This window comes from Cnephaeus nilssonii, assembly GCF_951640355.1.
Source record: "Cnephaeus nilssonii genome assembly, chromosome: 13".
Classification (NCBI taxonomy): Eukaryota; Metazoa; Chordata; class Mammalia; order Chiroptera; family Vespertilionidae; genus Cnephaeus; species Cnephaeus nilssonii.
This window is the reverse complement of record NC_137084.1, coordinates 80,875,602-80,894,508: the sequence shown is the minus strand read 5'-3', so window position 1 is coordinate 80,894,508 and position 18,907 is coordinate 80,875,602. Positions and strand designations below refer to the sequence as shown.

The 18,907-nt window shown below is 48.4% G+C and overlaps 1 protein-coding gene across 2 annotated transcripts in view; it reads right to left on the bottom strand.

The window, feature by feature from the left end:
• The window catches only part of CEP164 (centrosomal protein 164), an 84,252-nt gene that overhangs the window by 46,176 nt on the left and 19,169 nt on the right, over positions 1-18,907 (bottom strand). Inside the window, exons 4-6 of one of the 2 annotated variants that reach the window (XM_079789398.1) lie at positions 6,048-6,252; positions 2,783-4,399; positions 50-205 (exon numbers count right to left, since the gene is read on the bottom strand). In XM_079789398.1, coding sequence (XP_079645524.1) covers positions 50-205; positions 2,783-4,399; positions 6,048-6,252 — 1,978 coding nt within the window. The remainder of the gene's footprint in view (positions 1-49; positions 206-2,782; positions 4,400-6,047; positions 6,253-18,907) is intronic. The other variant, XM_079789399.1, reaches the window with a different exon arrangement.

Genomic DNA, 18,907 nt, shown 5'->3' with positions numbered 1-18,907 from the left:
AAGGAGGCCCACAGTAACGTAATACACTTACCATACGAAAAGCACTTACCAGCGTGAGTTCCCCCAGCTGACCAGACTCCACAGAGCTCCCCAAGCTCACACTGTGAGATGCGCGAAGAGCAGACAGCGGGGCATCCACGAGGCCTCGCAAAGGAGCCAGGCCCCCAAGGGGAACGTGGGCTGGGGCTAGTGAGGAGCCCAGGGCCTGGTCAACAGAAAACGTCTTGTTATAAACCTAAAAACCATGTGGCTCTGCGAGGTGGAGACAGAAACAAAAACGGAACATCTACATCCTGCCCCTCAAATTTAAACCACCGCCGTCCGGAGGCCGCTCATGAAACACAACCTCCAGAATCACCGCCCTACCAGCCCGAGAAACCACAGCTGGTGCCCGACCTCGGCCCCTGCCGCTGCCTCGCAGCACACATGCCCCTACAGCTGGCGGAGGCTGCAGGGCCGTGTCCCTCCTCAGCCACAGGAAGGGCAGGGAGGGGAGCAGAGCCGGGGCTCACCTACCAGGAGGAGCAGGCTACAGACCAAGTGTACACTGACGAAGGGGCAAAGGCCGTGCAAGCACATTGCTTACACACAGAAGCGAGCAGGTGCTCGGAGACGGGCACCACGAGAACTGCTGCATTCTGTGCGGTGCCTTCGGTGCTGTCTGCCCTCAGATATTAACTACAGACAATAAACGTGAGCGACAGAAGAGGGCTCCCGTGCCCCGCTGCAGGGAGGAGGAAAGCGGCTGACGGAGGCTCCAGAGGGCCTGCTCCTCCTGCTCTCCAACGGCTCCACGCAGGCAGGGGCGGGAGAGCCAGGCCAGCACCTGGGGCCTGAGACCTGGGCTACGCCCACACTCCTGGTCCTCAGCTCACCCTCTGGGAGACTGAGATGTGTGTCCTATCACTGCAGTCTGTGGAGCAGTTCAAAGGAGATCGTGAATGAAAGAGTGTCTGCAGGTGGTCCAGGGCGACCCCACACTATGGAGCCGCTATTATTGTAGGGACTCACATCACACCAGTCTGGGCTTAGAAGCAGAGGCAAGGGGAGCATGCTGGGAACACATTTACAAAGAGCTCTCTAAAATCACTTCACAAACTTAAATGTATAAAACAACCCAAAAGTCCATTTCTCTCCGATCCCACTGGGACTGAAGAGAAAGGGAGCCGGAGAGGGTGAGAGTTAGAACAGGCAGCCGGCCCACTCCCCGCCCAGCCTCGGCCGAGCGGCCTGACCCCAGGCGGGCTCTGCTCCGCGCCCGCTCTTGCAGGGGAAGGGCATCGATGTCCACCTGAAAGGTGGCACGAGAGCCACGCCGGCCCTTTGCAGATTCCCGATCACCTAGCCCGGTGTGGAGTGTCCCTGTCGGGCGGGAAAGGAGGTGAGGCTAATAACTCTGGCCAGCACTACCCGAGCACCAGGCACCGAGCTAGCGCCTTACATGCCACGTCTCCCTGCCCTCTGGCCACTGCCTAAGGCCACCGTCCTCCCCACAGGAGCCAAAAGAGACTGGTGCGATCAAGACCCTGGCCCAAAGTCACAGAGCCAGCAGGGAGGGACGGGGGGGGGGGGGGGGGGAGCGTGGGGCAGAGATGGGCTTGGAAGCCAGCATGTTCCACTGCCCCCTGACTGGGGCAGAAAAGGGGCCAGGCAAGCTTCTGGGAGGTGAAATGGGAGTGAACCAAGCCTGTTCCCCCCAACTCCCCCCTCCTAACCCACCCATGTAGCAGCAAGCACAATACTTCCCACACTGTATTTATGGAAAATTACAGCCTCCTAACGTGGCTAATTTGCTAATGTGCTGGGGGCTTGAGGGAGGGAGACAGGCATGCTGAGGGCTTTGCTCTCCAGCCTTTACCAAACCAGTGGTTAGCAGGAAATTATACATCCCTGGCTCCTAGCTGGTCATCGTCTAGAGATGGCCATTAACTCTGGCGATGGCTGCGCGTGGTGCTGTCCTCAGAGCGATGCACTCGCTGCCATTGCGCTAAGCAGAACCTACAGGCTAACCTGCAGCCCAGTGGGTATCCACAGCGCACAGCAGTCACTAGGGCAGGCGGAGAGCCGTGCACGCCAGCCATTAGGAGCCTGAGGGACACCAGGGAAAGCCACAGTGGGGCAAGGGAACAGCCAGGGAGATTCAAATGGACCCCATAGTCTCTGATGCAACTTGACTTCTTCTAAGTGAAGGATAGGGTGTGACTCCTTAAAGGGATAAAAGGCCAAAATGACAGGGCAAGCCCCACCCTGTGGTACATCCCAGCAGGGGAGGAAGTGAAGGCACAGACAGGGCCTGCACAGCGTGGCGCGGGCTCCCATGGTCTCTGGGAACCCTGGGAAGCCAGGAGCAGAAGCAGCTCACTGGCTGGCAGAGCCTGGGCCTCCGCCCGTGACATGACCTCAAGCTCGTGAATCTGAGGAGGGACTGATCCAGAGCTGGGGGCAGGGTCTGATTAGGAGGACCTCTCTCTACAATCAGATCCTGGGGAGGTACCTACACCTGCAGGAGTGCTACTGGCTCACCTCAGAACGCATCACCTCCCCAGCATGTGAGGCGCTCGGGAAGTCCAGGTGCCTCCCACCCTCTCCTGCAGGTGATGGGGTGGGAGACAGGAAATCCTGTCATCCCCCAGATGGCCACCCTGAGCAGGGAAGGGATCGATCGTCACCAAGGGAGGGCACACAGCAGGCAAGCAGACCTGCCGGCCCCACTGACACGTCAACTCCACCTGCCCACTGTCGCCATGGCGCCGAGGCCTGGAGGCCACGCGGAGAAGCCTACCTGGTGGAGAAGCTGCATCTGGCCTGGCTCTACAGCGAGCCTTTCGTTGGCGCTCAGCTCAACGAACGCCTGCCTGAGAGGGCTGCTGCTTGGCTGGAAACAAGCTTGCGGAGCGGCCTCCTGCCCAGCAGGGGCCAGGGCCCCCTCCTGAGGATGCTCCAGCTGCTCTGGTCCCCAAGCCAGAAACATGGAGTCTCTTTCCAGGGCTCTGATGGCCTTGTGCTCCCCCACACTAGACAGCCTGGAAGACTCGGCCGCCATGCAGCAGACCACGCCGGCGAGCTCTTTGCACGGCCTGTCCTGCATGCTCTCGGGCAGCCCCAGGCCCTCCAGCCGCCGGGAGATCTTGGCCATCTGCAGGATGTGCTGGTAGAACCTCTGGTCCTCAGAATAGTCTTCGCTCTCTGACTGCTCCTCAGCAGAGCTCTGCAGGTGGGGCAACTGGGGCACCAGGAAGGGGCCGGAGGGCAGCCCTCGGAGTCCGGGGCCTGACGGACCCCCACCCCGCCCAGACCCCTGAGAGCTCTGCAGGTCCCACGGGAAGTTATTCACTTCGCCCATGACCTGCGAGCCGAGGGGAGAAGCCAGGCCGCTGCCGCTGCTGCTGTCTAAGTCAGGCTCACACTCACTGGGCCTCCCGTCTTCCTCGGGGGGCTCTGGACACACTGGGGGTTGTCTGCCCTGACTGGCAGGGGAGGCCCCCGGGGCACTCCCTGAAGGGGCACTCTGGGCTGGCTCTGATGCCGGAGTGTCAGGTGGCATTCGGAAGAGCCCCTGGCATGGATCTTCAGCCGAGGCCCCTGGGTCCCCAGGGTCATTGGGCGCTGCTCCCTTGCAGCTCCCAGGGCTGTCCTTGTTGACAAGCTTGGAGACCTGTCCCATCCACAATCCCGGGGGCTCTCTCCTCCTCCTTCCCCAGCCCACACCCACCCCTTCCCCAGAAACACCCTGCCAGCGCAGGCCTTCAGCGAGGCCACTGTCTAACAAGAGCATCTGGTCTGAAGAACAAGGGGACAGGGAGGGGTGCCCCTCGGGGGACGCAGAAGAAACGGGGCTCTGGCCTTTGTCCCCCGCGGGGCCAGTGCTGTGCTGCACCCCCGTCAGCTGTGGGCCCTTGCTGGTTTCGGAGAGCCTGGGGTGCACAGAGGCCTGGCTCCTGCTTTCTAACACCTCCTGCCCGTTCTGGAGGGGCCCGCTGTCCTCGGGGCCCAGGGCGTTGAGTCTGGTCCTCATTTCCAGCTCTTCTATCTCAGGGTCTGAAAACCCCAGGTAGATTTTCTCAGTCAGCTTCTGGGGTTTCTCCAGACCCTGCTGGTCACCTAATTCTGTCCTGCACTGGGCTGGGGCCCTGCCTAAGATCTCCTCCACGTCGGCAAAGAGCTGGTGGGTTCGGGAAGCGTGGCCTCTGGAGAGCGGCTGCAGCTTGCTGGGCGGGGTGCCCAGGAGGGCCCAGGGGGTGTCACCAAGCATGCCTGGACTCTTCCCTCTCTGAAAGGAGCCCTCACTTGTAGGCTGCATGTCCTGGTCTAGATCCAGATCAGCAAGCCCAGGTGCTGGGAGAGGGGACGGGCCGCGGAGAGAGGAGGAAGGCAGAAGTCCCTGCTCAGGCTGTGTGTCCTAGAGGATACATAAACATGCAGAGAACACTAAGACAGAGCACTCTGGACTCACACCTGCTCCCTCAGCCCGGGGCAAGCCCTTAGCAGAGACCACCGTCCACGCCAAGTAAAATGAAAACCAAAGAGGGAAGAGACGCTCAAAGCTCCCTGGGGCTTTGTTTTCTGCCCCCGTTTCCTGTTCATAAAGAGGAGGCCAGACTAGGTCAATGGCTTACAAACCCTGCGGGCTGGTTCCACGTGGCACCCTGGGGGCACTACAAGGTACGTGCGATGAGGAAGGGGCATCACCAAGACCCACAGCCGGGTGCAACCACAGGCACCTGCATCTTCTCTACGCTGGACTCCGGAGGAACGGATCTGAGACAGGCTCCACCACTAACCAAAGCCTGAAAATCGCCAGCCAGCCCAGCCCTAAGGTACCATCACGCGCTCAGCCCGCGGCTGGTTAACGCTAGGAAATCCACCCACCTCCTCAAGGCCGGCCAGCATGAGCGAGGGAGACGAAGGGAACCTAACCGGGAGCTGCGCCCTGGAAGCACAGCCTCGGTCTTCTACCAAAGGCAGAGCTGGTGCTGCCAAGAGAGGGCCTGGCAGCCCGAGAGTGCTGGGGCGGGAAGACACCCTAAAAGAGCCATCACACCCTGCAGCACTCACACGAAACCCCACCGGGCCCAATTCTCAGAACCAAGAGCAGTGCTAGAAACGATAAAGGGCAAGTGCATGAGCAACCACCCAACGCCGGAACTGGAACTGGCCTGGGGAGGACGGCAGGTGGGAAACCTTCCCGGCAGGGAGCACCAGGCGCTGGTGGGAATGAAGACGATAAACAAAAGGGCAAGTCAATGGACTTGACAAGGCTGATAGGTCCAGTGCTCTCCCGCAGCCTGCGGCCTGCCCACGTCTGAGTGAAGGGAAGGAGGCAGCTTCCCTGCCCTGCCACAGCCGCAGCTGCAGCCATAGCCGCTGGGAGTGCCCGGCCTCCTACAGTACAGCTCCAACTCGGCCTCTCTGCCTATAAAGTGAGGCGATGGCTCTACCTCCTAAAGGCAGACATACTGAAGGGACAAACAAACAAAAATGGAAGAAGCACCTTCAAATCTGAGCACAACAGCCGCTGGAGACCACGGTTATCCCCCTGCAGTCACATTTCAGTTACTCGTCCCTAACCTAGGCCCTGGCAACACGGACAGCCCCGGGAGCGGAGCAAGCCCTGCAGCTCTCCTCAGGGACCGGCAGGCACTGGTGCTCTGACAGCTCAACTGTGGCTCATCTGACGTCCAGGATCCCACCACTGAGACACACATGGGCTCCCTGGCCTCTGCCAGCTGCTCCCTGTGCCCCCTCTCCAGGGGGCAGATGGCATCACTTCTTCAGTATTCCTGCAAACCACCCTCCTCAGCCGGGCACTCTCCCACCAATCCTACTCTGTAATATGTGCTCCCCAAGGGGAAAAGGAATTGTTTAACAACAGTAACAACTTCAGAAGCTGAAAGAAAATGTGCCAGAAGACTGGCACGCTCCGGAGGATGTACCATCGAGAAATGACTAAACTGTTGTTCTTCACCTCCCAGCTGCACACACCTAGCGGTTCCCAGTATCACCTCAGGTGGCAGCCTGGCCCTCTGAGCTGGCGCCCACTGGCTCACCATGGCACTTCTGGGGGTCTCTTTGTCCTTCTTGTCTTTCTTTTCCTTTTTCTTCTTCTTGTCTTTCTTCTTAACGGCCCCAGAAGATGACAGCTTCCCTCGTTCCTGGATCACCAAGTTCCGATAGTGCTCATCGCATGGATGGTCCCACGTGGACTGCCCATTGGCAAAGTTGAAGTAGTAAATATCACCTGTGATGTCCTGGCTGGGGATGAGCAGAGGCCAGCAGTTAGTCCCTACTCAAGTCCACAGCTATTTAGGGAAAAAAGTAGGAGAAAAATGAGGAGGAGGCAGCGGAGGAGGAGTTGGGGGAAAGAGAAAGGAGAGAGCAGACAGAAGGAGAGAGGCGGTCAGGAAAAGATAACACAAAACTGAAGGGCAGCACTTAGCTAAGAATGAAGGCGTTAACTTAGACAGGAACACAGGATGGGAAACCTGGATGGAGATGTAAAGTCACCGGGGCTCCTGGGAATTCGTGCTGGACTGGTGTAGGAATAAACCTGATTTGAGATACTTACGTACAAATACTACGGTGTACTGACGATAAAACCTAGGACAGCCCTTGCTGAACGTTGTTGTAAATGGTCGGGGAAGAGAGATACGTTGTGAAAGCTCTGGTTTTAAAAAAAGCCGCCAAACACAGAAGAGGTGCAAGTCCAAGCCAGTGGAATCAGCAACAGAGGAAAATAATGCAGAAGGTGGGTTTCAAGAATTTGAACTCCACCATGGACAAGTCCAAAATGCTGCAGCCATTTACCCTACCCACCGTTTTCAAGAACCCATTAGGACAAATAACAGAAAAAACAGCATTCACAACAGCAATATAAAAGATATCATGTCCAGGGGTACATCCCCAGGGCAAAGGCTTTATAAAAGCTTTCCTGAAAAGCCCGGAAAAGGGGGAAAATGAGAGAGAGACTCCATGTTCCTGAATAAACAGACTCAAGTCTATAAACAAGCCAATAATCCTCTAATCCGTATGATCCCAGTGGAACCCCTATCCGGCTCCCGATGAAACGTGACAACTCAATCTCTATTCACATAAGATAGAAAATACACAGAAGTAAAGAGGGAAAATATCAGGGGTACTTCATAGCAGGGTTATGTGTAAAAGAAGATATACAAATGGCCACATGGAAAGATGCTCAACCTCACTCAACATGAGAGAAATGAAAGTTAAAACAACAATAAAATACTCCTCCACACCTATGAGCATGACTAGCATCAAAAAAGCAGAAAACAACAAGTATTGACAAGGATGCGGAGAAACGGAACCCTTGTGCTCTGTTCGTGAGAATGTAAATTGGTGCAGCCACTGTGGAGAACAATATGGCAGATCCTCAAAAATTGAAAACAGAGCTCCACCAGCATGGCTCAGTGGTTGAGCGTCAACCTATGAACTATGAAGTCATGGTTCAATTCCCAGTCAGGGCACATGCCCGGATTGTGGGCTCGATCCCCGGTGTGGAGTGTTTAAAAGGCAGCCAGTCAATGATTCTCTCATCATTGATGTTTCTCTCTCTCTTCCTCTCCCTTCCTCTCTGAAATCAATAAAAAGAACAAACTTTAATTGAAAATAGAATTACCATATGACCCAACAATTCAACCTCTGGGTATATACCCAAAAGAGTGGAATGCAGGATCCAGACAGACATTTGTATATTGGCCCTGGGAACGTGGGTTTTAATGCCGATGTTCACAGCAGCATTATTCATCACAGCTGCAGGTGGAAACAATGCAAATCTCCACTGACAAATAAATGTAAACAAGATGCTGTACATACACACAGAGAACATTCGTCAGTCGTGGAAAGGAATTAAATCCTGAAGAATGCTCCCACAGGGATGAGCCCTGCAGGATCTCACCAAGTAAAATCAGCCAGTCGCAAAGGACAAGTGTTGTAGGAACCCACGTATGTGAAGGACCTAGAACAGACAAGGTCAGAGAGACAGAAAGGCGACCAGAGGTTACCAGGAGCGGGGGCGGGGGAGAGTGAGCAGTTTTCTTTAGTGGAGACAGAGTTTCAGTGTAAGAAGATGAAAGTCCTGGAGATGGGTGGTGGTGATGGTCGCACGATACTGTGAATGCACTTAATGACACTGACCTGTATATCCAAAAATCGTTAAAACAATAAATTTTGCTACTTAAAAATATTCTGTAACTAATAGCTGTAGGACCTCAAGTACAACTGCACAGAAGTGATGGCAATGGACTTTTCTGCCTTGTTCTTCAGTACACAAGAAAACATAAACACAATTAACAGACAAGAAGCTAGGAGAAAATAAATAAATAAATAAATAAATAAATAAATAAATAAATAAATAACAAAAAGAAGAAAATAATAATAAAGTAATAATAATAATAAAGAAGCTAGGATGCCTTAGCCGGTTTGGCTCAGTGAATAGAGCGTCGGCCTGCGGACCAAAGGGTCCTGGGTTCGATTCCGGTCAAGGGCACATGCCTGGGTTGTGGGCTCAATCCCCAGTAGGGGCATGCAGGAGGCAGCCGACCCATGATTCTCTCTCATCATGAATGTTTCTATTTCTCCCTCTCTCCCTTCTCCTTTCCTTTCTGAAATCAATAAAAATATTAAAAGAAGAAGCTAGGAGAAACTAGTAGAAATGGTGGTATAAAATTAATACCCCAGAAAATCAAAGAGCTCCACCTCCTTAACAAAAATAAAGGGATAAACAACACAAAAGACAAGAAGGCAAAGGATATAAACAAGCAAATCAGAAAAGATAAACCACGGCCAACTCAACTCTACGAACAACTTGGGAAATACAAATTAAAACAATCAGGTATAATTTCTTGCCTTCAGACTGACAATTTTTTGGATAACTTTTTATAATATTTTTAAATGAACAATCATATGTGCTATTGGTGGGATTAAAAAACTGTAATGAAAAATAATTTAATTAATTTAATTGTAATCTACAATAATAAAAGCGTAATATACTAATTAGACTGGACAGCCAAACGACCGTCCGGATGAAGCCGGGGCTGCAAGGGCTAAGGCAAGCCGCTGCCACTGCGAGGGCCGAGGCCCTTGCACGGATTTCGTGCATCGGGCCTCTAGTTAAATAATAACTAACAATATGTAAATTCTGCACATCTTGCCCTAGTCGGTTTGGCTCAGTGGATAGAGCGTTGGCCTGCAGACCAATGGGTCCCGGGTTCGATTCCAGTCAAGGGCACATACCTTGGTTGCAGGCTCCTCCCCAGCCCAGGCCCTGGTTGGGGCTCATGCAGGAGGCAACCAATCAATGTGTTTCTCTCACGTGGATATTTCTCTCTGTCTTTCCCTCTCTCTTCCACTTTCTATAAAAATCAATGGAAAAATATCCTCAAGTGAGGAGTAAAAAATAAATAAATAAATTCTGCACATCTTTTCACACAACAATTAAAATTCTAGAAATTGTTTCTAAAGAAATACATACAAAACTTCGGGCAATATGCTTAGCTGAGTGAAGAAAACATCTGCCCTATCCTCACCCCATGCTAACATGAATAAATACTAGAATAATATATAACAACAATTACAACAATAAAATGACAAAAAAAGTTTTCAACTCCACCAGACAGGAGAAAATCGCACATGCCAGAAACAGAAGGAAAACGTGAGCTCCAAGTAAGACGTGCACAACATGGCCGGTCAAGGCTGGTATTTGACCTGGACACAGGCCCTGGGAACTTGGGTTTTAATATCAATTTAGAAACACAAAATGCAGCTTTAGACCTCCATGAGTTTAGAAACTGGAAATGAGAAGCTTGCATTTATCTGTGGGCCTTAAGAATGCTCTCCCGTGAATAAAATAACCGCGAGAGCCATGGAGACAAGGAAGCATGCCACCCACTCCAGGTTCTAGCAGGCAATAAAATTTTATGGATAATTGGAACCCCAAGACACATGTAGATATAGAAGCCAAAATGTGTTAAGGAAGCCCAAAGTCAGGAAATCAGTACAAAAATGTAGTCCCAGACCCCTGAGAAACCGTGGGCAGACGCCATAATAAAGCCACTCGACAACTAGCAATGAGACACTTACAGAAAGTAACCTACAGAAGATGAACTCGCCAAGTGCACCACAAATAATCACAAACCCCGGGAGCAAACAGCTCACCTGGACAGAAAGGCTGGGACACGATGAAGGGAAGAATCAGCACATGAAAAGCCTTGGCTCGGGAGAACAAGTGACAGAAGACGAAAGAACTACATCTACAATTATTGTAGGAGGGATAAAGGAGTAGACTCCACAATGAAAGAACACAATTCTAAAAAACACACACACAGACATACTGAAAATAAAACATAACAGAACTTACAGGAATTGGTAGAATCATTATATACATATAGTACATACGTACTAGAGGCCCAGTGCATGAAAATTCATGTACTGGAGGGGGGGTCCCTCAGCCCAGCCTGCCCCCTCTCACAGTCGGGGAGCCCTCAGGGGCGGAGGCAACCCGGCGATCAGGGGAAGGCGACGCCCCATCACACCTCTGCTGCTGCCACTGCCAGCAGCGCATACCTCAGCCGGCCCTGGTTACCTGAGCCTCGGGCGGCCCTGGGCAGCTGAGGGGCTGAGGGGGCTGGGCGCCACCATCTTGTGGCTGTGGGCACCACCATCTTTGAGGACATGGCAGTCAATTAGCATATTCCCTCCTTATTGGCCATAGGCGCTGCCATTTTTTAGGGTGGGGCAGTCATTTAGCATATTCCCTCCTTATTGGCTGTGGGCGCCGCCCTCTTTACAACAGTGTGAGGGTCAATTAGCATATTCCCTCTTTATTAGATAGGAAGATATATATATATTTTAATCCTCACCCTAGGATATTTTTCCATTGGTTTTTCTTTTTTTAGAGAGAGACAGAGAGAAACATCGATGTGAGAGGAAACACATCGATTAGTTTCCTCCTGCATGAGCCCTGACCAGGGCCTGGGCCGAGGAGGAGCCTGCAACCAAGGTACATGCCTTTGACTAGAATCGAACCTGGGATCCTTCAGTCAGCAGGATCTATCCACTCTATCCACTGAGCCAAACCAGCAAATCATTATATTTTTTTAAAAAAAACAAGTAGATAGGGTGGAGGGGGGCAAAAACGGAGAAAATGAAAGACTTCTGTAATACCACCACCAATTAAATTAAACTAAAATTTTTAAAAAACAGGTAATTTAAACAATAAATTTAACATAGAAAAAGAAACAAATAGTGAATTAAAAACATGCCAAAGGAAATTATCCAGAATGCAGCATGTAAGATAAAAGTAATCTTTAAACTATGAAACAGATGGGGAGTGGGAGCGGCTGGAGAGAGGTCAATGGGTCAATGGGGGGAAAAGGAGACAGATGTAATACTTTAAACAATAAAGAATTTAAATTAAAAAAATAGACTAGCCATTTTCAGGCTTCATCAAAAAAATAAAATAAAACATAAAACAGAAGAGACACAGAGGATAAAAAGAAAGGTCCAATATATTTCTAGTAAGAGTTCCAGAAAAGTGATATGGTTGAGAATTTTCGAAAATTGAAGAGAGGCATGAGTCCTCAGAGTAAGAGAGCACTCCCAATCCTGAACATGGTAATTAAAAATAAATCCATACTTAGGTATACTGTAGTAAATCACAGAACACCAAAGTTAAAAACAAAATAATGAAAACAACCAGAGGGCAAAAACATGATTGCCTACAAAGGAACAACAAATAACACAAGAAAACATGTGATATTAGAAAAATCAGAAGCCAGAAGATAATCGTGCATAATATTGTCAAAGGGTTGTTCATATTCAACAAACAATTGTTTACCCAATGAAACTATCTTTCAAGAGTGACACCAGACAAAAATGCCTAAAGACATAGGAAGATATAAACACACCTAGCATGCTTGATATATATAAAGGCCATTTCTAGAACCCTGTATCCAAAAACGAGAGATGACTTTTCTATCAAGCACACATAGAACATTTACATAAATAGGATCACTTACTGAGCCACAAAGGAAATCTCAACTTATAACAAAGACTATCATGAATAAATAAAATTGGAAATCAGTAATAAAATATACCCAAACTCGAGAGAAACCAAGATGGCGGCATAGGTAAACACCTAAACTGCTGCCTCGCACAACAATTTCCAAACTACAACTAAAAGACAGAACGGACATCATCCAGAACCACAGGAAAGCTGGCTGAGTGGAAATTCTACAACTAGAAGGAAAGAAAAAAGCTCACGGAAAATTAGAGGAGCTGCAAAGGACTGAGATACAGAGACACGTGCGCAGAGAGGAAGGGCGGCTGAGTGTCTGGCTGGCGTTCTCTGGCAGGAGAGGGAAGGAAGCCCCCGACTGCACTGAACCCCAGTTCCGGGCAAAACGCCGTGGACCCAGGCTCATACAGGGGAAGTCTGGACTGTCAGACAGAAAGGCACACAGAGACTCGGAGACTCGGGGAAACCGCGGCAGGCAGAGGTCTGGAGGCGCACGCACGCAGAGAAGACTGACTGCTGAGGTTGCCGCTAGCTCTCCCTAGTGGAAGGGAGTCGGAAGCTCCTGACTGCATTGAACCCCAGTTCCGACTGCACTGAACCCCAGTTCCGGGTGAGCCTGGGGGAATCTGGACTGTTAGGCAGAAACTAAGGGGAGCCGCGGAAGGCAGAGGTCGGGAGGCGTGCGCGCAAGGGCTGGACTGACAGGAAGCCAAGTCTGCCTGCTCAGCCCTGAGACTCCGCCCCATCCAAGCAGAGCACAGAGGCTTTTGCAATTTTGCAAGTCTGGTCCTATAAGGCTGTCTCCAGCACAGGTCTCCCAGCGTAGACACAGCTGATACATTTAGCCAATTGGCCTGGAGGTCAATTCCTCCCAGTGATACCAACAACAATCAAAACTTAACTACAACAAGGCTGTACACACAGCCCACAAAGGGGTGCACCAAGAGTGTCCACGTCAGGTAACTAGGGAGGCTGAGCCACTGGGCCCTATAAGACACCTAGCACATAAAGCTACCCTACCAACTCAGAGAAGCAGCGAAAATGCAGAGACAAAGAAACAGATCACAAATGAAAGAAATGGAGGAAAGCAAATGACTGGATATAGAATTCAAAACCATGGTTATAAGGTTTTTCAAAAATTTCCTAGAAAAGGCCGATAAATTTAGCCAGACCCTCGAGGATATGAAAAAGGACCAACTAGAAATTAAACTTACACTGACTGAAATAAAAAATATTATACAGAGACCCAACAGCAGACTAGAGGAACACAAGAATCAAGTCAAAGATTTGAAATACAAAAAAGCAAAAAACACTCAACCAGAAAAGCAAAAAGAAAAAATAATCCAAAAAGTTGAAGACAGTGTAAGAAGCCTCTGGGACAACTTCAAGTGTACCAACATCCGAATTATGGGGGTGCCAGAAGAAGAGAGAGAGCAAGATACTGAAAACCTATTTGAAGAAATAATGACAGAAAACTTCCCCTACCTGGTAAAAGAAATAGACTTACAAGTCCAGGAAGCACACAGAACCCCAAACAAAAGGAATCCAAAGAGGACCACACCAAGACACAACATAATTAAAATGTCAAGAGCAAAAGACAAAGAGAGAATCTTAAAAGCAGCAAGAGAAAAACAGTTAATTACCTACAAGGGAGCACCCATATGACTGTCAGCTGATTTCTCAACAGAAACTATGCAGGCCAGATGGGAGTGGCAAGAAATATGCAAAGTGATGAACAGCAAGAACCTACAACCAAGATTACTCTACCCAGCAAAGCTATCATTTAGAATTGAAGGTCAGATAAAGAGCTTCACAGATAATAAAAAGCTAAAGAAATTCATCACCGCCAAACCAGTACTACATGAAATGCTGAAGAGTATTCTTTAAGAAGAGGAAGAAGAAGAAAAAGGTAAAGACAAAAACTATGAACAATGAAGTGACAACAAATACATATCTATCAACAAGTGAATCAAAAATCTGAGGAACAGAATGAACTGGTGAATATAATAGAATCAGGGGCATAGAAAAGGAGTGGACTGATAATTCTCAGGGGGAAAGGGGTACAGGGGGTGCAGGAAGAGACTGGACAAAAATCGTACACCTATGGATGAGGATAGTGGGGGGGAGGTAAGGGCAGAGGGTGGAGTGGGAACCGGGTGGAGGGGAGCTATGGGGGGAAAAAAAGGAGTAACTATTGTAATAATCTGAACAATAAAGATTAAGTTAAAAAAATAAAAAATAAAATACATATATATATATATTTTATACACATACACTCTCTCTCTCTCTCTCTCTCTCTCTCTGTCTACTTCATTCCCTTCAAACTATTATTTTGGAGCAATGATAGTTAACAATATTTCAGAAAATCAAATCAACTAACATATATTTATGTACCAAATAGACTTTATCCCAAGAATGTAAGGTCAGTTGAACATCTGAAAATCAATCAATATAATCATTAACAGACCAAAATAGAAAACTCATATGATCCTATCAATAAATGGCAGAAAAAACATTTTATAAAATCCAATATCCATTTCTGAGTTAAACTCTCAGCAAGCTAGGAATAGAGGGAACTTCCTCATCCTGACAAAGGGCATTTACCAAAACATACGCCAACATCACACTCCCTGGTGAAAGGCTGCCCGCTCTTCCCTAACGAACAAGGCAGAAAGGGCCATTGTCACCGCTTCCACTCAATTATACTAGGGCCGTGGTCGGCAAACTGCGGCTCACGAACCACATGGGGCTCTTTGGCCCCTTGACTGTGGCTCTTTCACAAAATACCACGGCCTGGGCAAGTCTATTTTGAAGAAGTGGCATTAGAAGAAGTTTAAGTTTAAAAAATTTGGCTCTCAAAAGAAATTTCAATCCTTGTACTGTGGATATTTGGCTCTGTTGATTAATGAGTTTGCCGACCACTGTACTAGAGGTTCTAGTCCGCACAGTAAGACAAGAAGTAGATATAAAAAGTATCCAGATTGGAAAGGAAGAAGTAAAAATGTCTTTATTCCCAAAAGACGTGGTCACCCATGTAGAAAATCCCATAGAATCTACAAAAAAGCTATTAGAACTGACATAAGTTAATTTAGTAAGTTTGCAAGATATAAGATCAATATACAAAAACCAACACTATTTCTGTATAACAGCAACAAGCACTTGGAAATTAAAATTTTAAAGATACTATTTACAGTAACATCAAAAATATGAGCTCTTTAGGAATAAATCTAACAAAAGGTGGGCAAGATGTACACTAAAAGACATATCTTAATGTTATTAAAGAAAAACTAAACAGACTCAATGGGTTGGAAGACTCAATCTTATTTTATTTTTTTCTAATAAATCTTTATTGTTCAGATTATTACAGTTGTTCCTCTTTTTTCCCCCCATAGCTCCCCTCCACCCGGTTCCCACCCCACCCTCGGCCCTTACCCACCCCCACTGTCCTCATCCATAGGTGTACAATTTTTGTCCAGTCTCTTCCCACACCCCCCACACCCCTTTCCCCTGAGAATTATCAGTCCACTCCCTTTCTATGCTTCTGATTCTATTATATTCACCAGTTTATTCTGTTCCTCAGACTTTTTATTCACTTGATTTTTAGATTCACTTGTTGACAGATATGTATTTGTTGTCACTTTGTTGTTCACAGTTTTTGTCTTTACCTTTTTCTTCTTCCTCTTCTTAAAGAATACTCTTCAGCATTTCATGTAGTACTGGTTTGGCGGTGATGAATTTCTTTAGCTTTTTATTATCTGTGAAGCTCTTTATCTGACCTTCAATTCTAAATGATAGCTTTGCTGGGTAATCTTGGTTGTAGGTTCTTGCTATTCATCACTTTGAATATTTCTTGCCACTCCCTTCGGGCCTGCATAGTTTCTGTTGAGAAATCAGCTACCAGTCGTATGGGTGCTCCCTTGAAGGTAATTAACTGTTTTTCTCTTGCGGCTTTTAATATTCTCAGTCTTTTGCTCTTGACATTTTAATTATGATGTGTCTTGGTGTGGTCCTCTTTGGATTCCTTTTGTTTGGGGTTCTGTGTGCTTCCTGGACTTGTAAGTCTATTTCTTTCACCAGGTGGGGGAAGTTTTCTGTCATTATTTCTTCAAATAGGTTTTCAGTATCTTGCTCTCTCTCTTCTTCTGGCACCCCCATAATTCGGATGTTGGTACACTTGAAGTTGTCCCAGAGGCTCCTTACACTATCTTCATACTTTTTTACTCTTTTTTCTTTTCCAGTTGGGTGTTTTTTGCTTCTTTGTATTTCAAATATTTGACATGATTCTTGGGATTCTCTAGTCTCCTGTTGGATCTCTGTATATTATTCTTTATTTCAGTCAGTGTATGCTTAATTTCTAATTGGTCCTTTTTCATATCCTCCAGGGTTTCACTAAATTTATCAGTGGTGTCTAGAAGATTCTTGAGTAACCTTATAACCATGGTTTTGAACTCTATATCCAGTAGTTTGCTTTCCTCCATTTCTGTCATTTGTGACCTGTTTCTTTGTCTCCACATTTTGGCTGCTTCCCCGTGTTGATAGAGTGGCTTTGTGTGCTAGGTGTCCTATAGGGCCCAGTGGCTCAGACTCCCTAATTACCTGAGGTGGACACTCCTGGTGCACCCCTTTGTGGGCTGTGTGTACAGCCTTGTTGTAGTTAAGCCTTGATTGTTGTTGGTATCACTGGGAGGAATTGACCTCCAGGCCAACTGGCTGTGAGGATCAGTTGTGTCTATGATGGGAGAACTTCTGTGCTGGAGACACCCTTATGGGGCAAGACTTGCTTCAGTGGGTCTTTGGCGCTCACTGAGTCTGCCCCGAGTGTCTCTCTTATGGATCTGAGGAGTTGTAGTCTGGATGGTCTCTCTCTGTCCACTGGGTACATTGGCTCTTGGATCTCCAAGGAGAGAGGCCACCCAGCAGGAGCTACAGAGAGATCTGCAAATTCCTTCTCTTTGTTTGGGGTTTGGAGGTGCCCAGATGAGTCCCAGCTGTGAAGCAATGCAAGCTGCTGTGAGCCTTGGGTCTTCTTTTGTAGGCTCTGGGGCTCTTTGACCCAGCTACAGTAAGTTAGGTTTCAGATTGCAAAAGCCCAGGCCATTCATATGCAAAAGCCTCTGCGCACAAATTGGGTCGGGCGGGGTCTCAGGGAATCACCAGGGTGGAGCAAACAGCAATGGCTGACCGTCAGCCTTGCCTGGAAGAGGTCCCGTGTCTCTGTGTCCAACGGCACCGTGCAGGAACAATGATCGCTGCAAGCACCTCTGAGAGAAAGCCGCCCTCGAGTTCCGCCCGATGCCAGACAGTCCAGTTTCTCCCCGTATGAGTCTGGGTCCCCAGAGTCCTGCCCAGAACTGGAGTTCAGAGCAGTCAGGAGCTTGTGTCTCCCTCCCAATTGAAAAAGACAACAGCGGCCCTAACCGGTTTGGCTCAGTGGATAGAGCATCAGCCTACGGACTGAAGGGTCCCAGGTTCAATTCCGATCAAGGGCATGTACCTTGGTTGCGGGCACATCCCCAATACGTGCAGGAGGCAGCTGATCGATGTTTCTCTCTCATCGATGTTTCTAACTATCTATCCCTCTCCCTTCCTCTAAGAAAATCAATAAAATATATTTTAAAAAATAAAATGTTTTTAAAAAAAAAAAGACAACAGCGTACTCAGTTGCCAACCTTTTCCACCTCTGCACTTCACTTCTGCACCTCCGCCCCTCCTCCGAGTCTGTGTGTTTTTCTCTTTCCTTCTAGTTGTAGAATTTCCACTCAGCCAGCCTTGCCATGGTTCTGGATGACACCCGTTTTGTCTTTTAGTTGTAGTTTTTAAGTGGCTGTGCGAGGCGGCAAGTTCAGGTGTTTACCCATGCCGCCACCTTGGTTTCTCCTTAATCTTGTTTTAGATGTCCATTCCTCCCAAATCGATTTACAGATTCAATGCAATCCCAATCAAAATCCTAAAGGGATTTTTTTTTTTTTACAAAATGGCAAACTGACTAAAATTCATATGGAAATGCAAAGAACCTATAATACAACTTTGAAAATGGAGGACAAAGTTGGTGTATTTACCCTAAATGATTTCAAGATTTATAGTACGTAAAGCTACAGTAATCAAGACAGCATGACACTGGCATAAAGGTAGACAAAGAAATAAATGGAAGACAGCAGACAACCCAGAAACATACCCATGCATAATAGTCAATTTGGAAAGAAGCCCAAACATCCTTCAGTACAAGCGTTTAAATAAATGAGGATTTTTTTAATTATGGTCCATCTATGCGTGGAAAAGCACGCAGGGGCAAGAGGCTGAGGGGGACTTTCACACTCCGACCAAGAGGAGCAGTGTACAGTACAGCACGCACCTCTAAAACACACAACGTGGGGGTGGGGGGATTCTGTATGTTTTAAAGGTCTGGGAGGAATTCACCAAGTCACTCTTGGGATTGGGAGTAAGGGTCAAAGAGGACACATATACGTAAGTTTTAGTGACTTTAGTTATTTTTTAAAAGTGAGAAACACTTCATGCTGTCCTCACAGGACAAGGGAGTGCTACCAACTCCAGCAGGTGTGTGAAGGCAGCTGGCACACAGCTGGCCCTTAACCAGTGACAGTTCCTTCCTTCCATCCACCTTTCTTCAACATCACTGCAGCCATTCATTTAGTACACACTAGTAGCCCGTTTGCACGAAGATTCGTGCAATAGACCTTCATTCACCTGGCTGCCTGCACCAGTTTTCTGCCGACACCAGGGACCCAGGCCTTGGCTGTGGCCACCGCCTTCTGCCTTTTTCAGGGTCAGGGCTTGGCCCCGGGCGGTGGCCTTGGGCTCGGCGGCACCCAACATCCTTGCTAAGGATCGCAGGAGCCGACCCCCAGTGGTTTCCTG